Below are 7,091 nucleotides of genomic sequence, written 5' to 3'. Positions count from 1 at the left end.
AAATAAGAATTTGGCTATTAAGTGTCCAACTCCAAAAATCTGATATAAATTTCCAGGAAACATACCAAGTGAAATTCAAAATCTGCCAGCAATTCAAAGAATAGAAAACGATTTGGTGGATAATTCCACCTTCTATATATGGGGAGTTTATCCTCCAATTTAGAGGAGTCTTAGTGATTTATCAAGAAATCAATTCATAGGACAAATTCCAAGCACAATTGGACAAGTACAGAATTTGGTGAATCTTTCATTGTCGATGAATAATTTTGAAGGTTCTATACCTGAATCATTCGGAGACATGGTTGCTCTAGCATGCTTAGCTAGGATCTATCCAGAAATAGCCTTTTCTGGTATGATTCCTGAGTCTTTGGTGAATCTTAAACAAAATTCTAATGCCTCACGGGTAAAATTCCAAGTTGAGGACGTTTTGCAAATTTGACAGCTGACTCTTTCATGGGTAACGCCAAATTGTGTGGAACATCTTAAATCAATGTGGTGAAATGTATAATCAATAGCCCGAAAAGTAGAAAGAAGGGAAGGGCTTTAATTTAACTTTTGTTCTTGCATTAATTGCAGTAGCATTAGTAGTCACAACCATTTTCATGGTTTGGCTGCTGAAATACCGAAAAAGAAATAGACAACTTGCTATACCAGATTTGATTGGCCAATCCCATAAGAGGATCTCTTACTATGAAGTTTGTAAAGATGTAAAAGCATTAGAGGAGTGGCTCAAGCTTGAGCTACAATGGTGGAACCATGGAGGGTTCTCGAAGGAGAACAGGAAAACAGAGGAGAGAGAAGAGTCAGTTATGTGTGAAAATGAACTGATTGAATTGTATTAGAAACTCAACTGAGTATATATACATATTACATGTGGGACCCAATACTAACCATCTAAAGCTATGCTAATACACACCTAACTGACTATTAACATAATGATAAATACAATACACTATTTCAATACCCCCCCTCAAGTTGGAGGTGAAGATGTCACAGCCAAGTTGCTCATCACTGCTGCATGCTTGACTCCAGTAAGTGCTTTGGTTAAAACATCAGCCAGTTGATTATCAGTCCCAGCATAATGAAGGGAAACCAGCCCTTCTTTCAATTTTTCTCTCACAAAGTGACAGTCTACTTCAATATGTTTGGTCCGCTCGTGGAAAACATGATTACGAGCTATATGTAGAGCAGATTGACTGTCACAGAACACTATGACAGGTGAAGGAAAAGGAACAGTAAGCTCAGTAAACAGTCTGCACAGCCACACCAGTTCTCCAACTACATTTCTCAAGGCTCTATTCTCTGCTTCAGCAGAAGAAAGAGAGATGGTAGCTTGCTTCTTGGACTTCCAACTAATGGGACTGTCACAAAGTAATACTAGATATCCACTGACAGATTTCCTAGAATCTGGGCAGGCAGGCCAATCAGAGTCACAATATCCTCTAACTGTGCAATCTGGATTTGCAGACAAAGAGATTCCAAGAGTAGGATCAGCTTTCAGATATCTAAGTAAGTGATAGGCAGCCTTGAGGTGAGGTTCCCTGGGATCTTGCATGAATTGACTGAGGTGCTGGACACTATAGGCAATGTCCTGCCTTGTATTTGTTAGGAAGTTCAGCTTTCCAATCAAGGTTCTGTAGACAGAAGGGTCTGCTAAGGGTATACCTTCCTTGGCTTGAAGTTTGACTGTAGGATCCAATGGTGAGCTGAAGGCACTAACATGAAAGCATTCATACTACCTTCAGTAGGTCAAGAGCAAATTTTCTCTAAGAGATTATCACACCATCTTCCTTGTAGAGAACCTCTAAACCCAGGAAATAATGCAGTCGACCCAAGTCCTTGATCTTGAACTGAGCATGTAGAAAAGCCTTCAAACAGTTGATTTTTTCTGGATTATTCTCTGTGACAATTACATCATCTACATAGACAGCAACATATATAGCAGAGGAGTCAGATTTCGTGTAAAACAAAGAGTAATCATTGAGGGAATGTACATAGCCCTTGGAACACAATGCCTCAGCCAACTTGTTATACCACTGTCGACTTGCTTGTTTCAAGCTATACAATGATTTGTGCAGCTTACATACTAGGCCAGGTGTGTCAACCAACAGACCAGGAGGCAGGTCCATATACACTTCCTCATGTAAATCCCCATGAAGGAAGGCATTATTGACGTCAAGTTGGAAGATACCCCAATGCTTTTTCACTGCAGTTGCTATAAGTTCTCTAATAGTTGTCATTTTTACAACAGGTGAGAAAGTCTCAGTGTAATCAATACTAGCCTGTTGTGTATACCCCTTTACTACTAACCTGGCCTTGAATCTTTCAATACTACCATCAACTTTGTGTTTGACCTTATATACCCATCGACAGCCTATAGGTTTCTTCCCTGGAGGTAAGGGAACTAGGTCCCAAGTGTGGTTGGCATGAAGAGCTTCAAACTCTAGTGACATAGCTGCTTGCCAAGCAGGATTCAAGGCTACTTCTGCATAAGATCTTGGTTCACTATCATGGCAAACACTTTGAACAAGTTGCTGACTATCAGGGACCAATGAGGTGAAGGAGACATGATGATGTTTGGAGAAAAGAGCATTGAGAGAAAAAGAAGAATCTGGATTGGATGTAGTAGCAGGAGGAGTTGGATTAGAAGGAGGATGAGCAGTAGGGTATGAGTTGGGTAAAGAGTAACATAGTCTTTTAGATGAAGAGGTAAATGATGTTCCTTAGTAGATCTTCTAGGTTCATGATTTTCCTGAATGTGAGGTGTTGGAGGAATTACAGGAGATTCTGGAGAAGAGAGACAACTGGGAGGTGATACTGTTACAGGTGATGGCACATTGGAGGTATGAACTGAATCTGGTAGTGGTCTAGACACACAGTTACTTGGGTGTGTTGTAGGAGGTGGCACATCTACTATGCAAGGAGCAGAATTGAGTACTAATGGAAAAGAAGAGGAAGAAGTAGGTAGGATAGCAAAGGGGAAGATGTGCTCATGGAAGATTACATCTCTAGAAATATGAATCCTTTTGGTGGCCAGATTTAAGACCTTGTACCCTTTAGTTTCATAAGGATATCCCACAAAGACATGGGGAGTGGTCCTAGGTTCAGATTTGTCTCTATGGACTTTAGGTATGGTAGGAAAACACAAGCATCCAAAGCTTTTTAAATGGGAATATGTTGGTGCTTTATTATGGAAGATCTCAGTTGGGCATTTATTCTTTAGGTAAGTGGTGGGAAGTCTGTTTATAATGTGTGTTGCAGCCAACACACATTCACCCCAGTATTGTAAAGGCAACTTGGACTGAAAAATGAGTGCCCTGGAAGTTTCCAAGAGGTACTTATGTTTCCTCTCCACAACTCCATTTTGTTGAGGAGTATAGGGACATGTTTTTTGATGAACTATTCCCTTAGACTGAAAGAATGATAAGGCTTCCATGTTGACAAATTCTGAATCATTATCAGATCTAAGGTACTTGACAATGGAACTGAAGTGGGTTTCAATTAAGGATATGAAATTTTTGATGACTTGCAAGACATTGCTCTTGCTACTCAAGAGGTGAGTCCAAGTGGCTCTGCTATGATCATCCACTAAGGTGAGAAAGTATTTATACTTATCATGAGTGGCAATGTGGTAGGTTCCCCAGAGGTCTGCATGAAGAAGTTCAAAAATGGAAGTAGTAGTGCTAGTCCTATGGGGAAATGCAAGTCTCGGTTGTCTAGCCATAGGGCAAATGGAGCAGAGGAAAGGTTGTTTAGTTGAGAACTAAACAGGGATAGAAGATATCCCCCTCATTTTGATAAAGATATCCCCCTCATTTTGATAAAGGGCAGATGGCCTAATCTGTAATGCCACAACAAATCATCTTGATTCTTGTTAGACAAAAAAGAATTTGAAGGAATGCACTGAGTTTTATTACTGATGGAATTATTTACAAAAGATTGTGAATTGTAAATGGGAACACTTACAGATGATTTAGAATGCTGACAGTGCAAACTGTTTACATCAGAAGAATTAGACAAAACAGAACAGGAAATAGGTAAAGAGGCATGTGTAGCAGAGCATGAACTCTTCATTGAAGGGGCCTGCAGAAGACAAAGAAAATCAGAGAAGGCAATTAAACCTTTAAGTTGAGAAGGTAAAGAGTGAATTGAAATAAGATTGTACTTGAAGGATGGAATATATAGGACTCTATGTAGAACAATGTTTGGTGCTAATATGGCAGTTCCAATTTCTGTGACTTTAACTCTATAGCCGTTTGGCAGTGTGATTAACATAGGATATACTAGGGTTTTAATGTGAGTGAGTAGGGATTTATTGAAGGTCATATGGTTAGAATCCCCAGAGTCTAGGATCCAAATGCCAGCCCTTGATTTAAAGCATTTACATGAAAGTAGGCCAAAATCAACAGAAAGGACAGAAGCAGAACAAGCAAAAATACCTGCGAAGTTCACAGCTCCACCAATCACATTGTTGTCTGAACTATATCCTCCAGTGCTAGTCTGAAAGTGTCGGAGCAAAGTCACCAACTGCCCATACTGCTCCTTAGTGAGACTCACATTGGAATTGCTACCTTGAGTCTGTGTTTCTTCACCTTTCATAGAAAATGAATCGAGTGGAACACTGTGTACATCAGCTGCAGTCCTTTTGCCTTTATTGTACTTGGGATTCTGATTGAAATCCTGCGGATAGCCATGGAGTTTGAAGCATTTCTCTCTAGTATGGCCAGTACGTTTGCAGTGATCACAGAAGGGGCGAGGTCTAGTACTCGTGGAGGGATAATTGTTTGGAGAGTAGTTGGTTCTGAAATTGTTATGTACAGGTGTTCTGTTGTTGAAGCTATTGTGTGAAGCTACATTAGCATTCAAAGAAGCAGAGTCGATCATGAGTTGATTATGTGGTTTCACTTCTCGCTTTTTTTCTTCCTGAATTAACAAGGAGAAGGCCTGTGCCATGGAAGGTAGTGAACTCATCATGAGTATACTACCTCGCACTGTGGTATACGCTTCGTTCAAACCCATGAGAAACTGAATGAGTCTTCTATCTTGTTCAGGCTTGTGCATATTCTCTTTAGCCCCACAAGTGAATTGACAACTACACTGTGACTTGGCATTTATCATGCTCAATTCTTCCCAAAGCTTCTTCATTTTCGTATAATATCCAGTAACATCAAGGGTTCCCTGAGCTAGATCATTGATTTCCTTTTGGATTTGATACAATTTGGTACCGTTAGTCTGATCGTACCTATCTTCCAACTCTCTCCAAAGTTCAAAAGCATTATTAGCATAATCAACACTATCAGCGATTTCCTTGCACAGAGAATTCAGGATCCATGAGGTTATATATCGTCACACCTTTTCCACTGACGAAATTGCGGAGAATCTAGGTTTGGTCTTTTGTAGTCGCCAGTGATGAATCCTATTTTATTTTTGACTGAGAGGGCTCTAAGAACGCTTCTTCTCCAGGATCGGTATCCAATGCCATTGAACGGAGTCGTCACCAACATCGCACCAGGATTATCAGATGGATGCATGTAAAATGGGCAGCTTGGGTTGACTCCGGGATCAGTACCGGCGACATGAGTTGAATCAGTCGATTCAACACCAGAATCATTGTTTGGATCAGGATAGCCATGAGAAAACAGTATCAATTTGTCGAAAAGAAAATGAAACGGGAAGAAGAGAATGTCGGATCGAGAAAAATTAGGGCAAAAGACGGAGATTGTGACTGTGGTTCTAGAATCTAAAAAACTAAGAGAAATTGGAGAGAATAACGAGTAGAATACCTCGCTCTGATACCATGTAAAGATGTAAAAGCAATAGAGGAGTAGGGCTCAAGCTTGAGCTACAATGGAGGAACCATGGAGGGTTCTCGAAGGAGAACAGGGAAAACAGAGGAGAAAGAAGAGTCGGTTATGTGTGAAAATGAACTGATTGAATTGTATTAGAAACTCAACTGACATGTGGGACCCAATACTAATCATCTAAAGCTATGCTAATACACACCTAACTGACTATTAACATAATGATAAATACAATACACTATCTCAATAAAGTTGTTCGAGGGACAAACAACTTTGACGAAGCCAACTTGATTGGCAGTGGATGCCTTGGTTTAGTATACAAATGAATATCGCCTAACTAATGTTTGGAGTCCAGATATCAGGCAGTATCAAACAAGAAGGAACAAAATGCAAATACTACCTAAACTTTTAATTTTTATTTTATTTGATGTAATTAAATAATTTAAAGTATATTTTTTAACCTAGGCTTACAGCTAATTCCTCTTGCCTACCCCATCAAACTAATTACTATTTCTACCTATGGTAGCTTTTGTGGGTAGCCTCTTTTTCTCCTTCTTCTATTTTATTTCTCTCCCTTCTTTTCTTTTACTTCTTTTCTTTCTTTTCTCCTTATCTTTTTTCTTTTTTTTTTCCTTTATTTTTTTTCTTTTTTCTTTTTTTTTCCTTTATTTTTTTTCTTTTTTCTTGTTTTCCCCTTTATTTTTCTTTTTTCTTGTTATTTTCCTTGTTTTTACTCCTTTTTTTTATTTTTTCCCTAAGTCATATTATTATTTATTTTCTTTTTTTCACCATAATATAATTCCATACTCAATTTTGACTGCTTTATTTTTTTTTTAATTTTTTTCTTTTCTTTCCTTTTGTTCATTTTCTTTATTGCTTGTTCCTTTTCAAATACCGTTTAACTTTTTTTTTTCTCCATAATCTAATTTCATTCACTTTTTTTGCTCCTTTTTTTTCTATATAACAAGAAAAAATAAACGATATAGTATGCATCTGTTCACCATTTTTATAATATAATTGGTATAATATATTTTTTGTATTTTTTTTTCATTTTCCTTTTATCTAAACCTCCTTTAACAGAAGAAATAGAAGCTCGAAAAGGAATATCAAAATCTATTTCACTCGCTGAGTCTTTTTGCGTTCATGGCTGAATAGTTAAAGTGCCCAACTCATAATTGGCGAATTCGTAGGTTCAATTCCTACAATTATTAGAACAGCTTATACATTATCCCTGTTTTGGTCTTCTCGTTTGTTCCTTTTATATTTTTTTATTTTCTAATTTCATTTATT

The 7,091-nt window shown here is 38.1% G+C and overlaps 1 protein-coding gene across 1 annotated transcript; it reads right to left on the bottom strand.

The window, feature by feature from the left end:
- Positions 3,764-5,799, bottom strand: LOC109232552. The gene is made up of 5 exons (XM_019398318.1): positions 5,784-5,799; positions 5,451-5,740; positions 4,201-5,307; positions 3,967-4,083; positions 3,764-3,841 (listed from the first exon to the last, which is right to left on the bottom strand). Exons 1-5 carry the CDS (start codon positions 5,797-5,799, stop codon positions 3,764-3,766), a joined length of 1,608 nt encoding a protein of 535 aa, XP_019253863.1.

The sequence above is a fragment of the Nicotiana attenuata genome, chromosome 9, assembly GCF_001879085.1.
Source record: "Nicotiana attenuata strain UT chromosome 9, NIATTr2, whole genome shotgun sequence".
Taxonomy (NCBI): Eukaryota; Viridiplantae; Streptophyta; class Magnoliopsida; order Solanales; family Solanaceae; genus Nicotiana; species Nicotiana attenuata.
The sequence above is the reverse complement of the archived record's forward strand: the minus strand, read 5'-3'. Positions and strand labels throughout refer to the sequence as shown.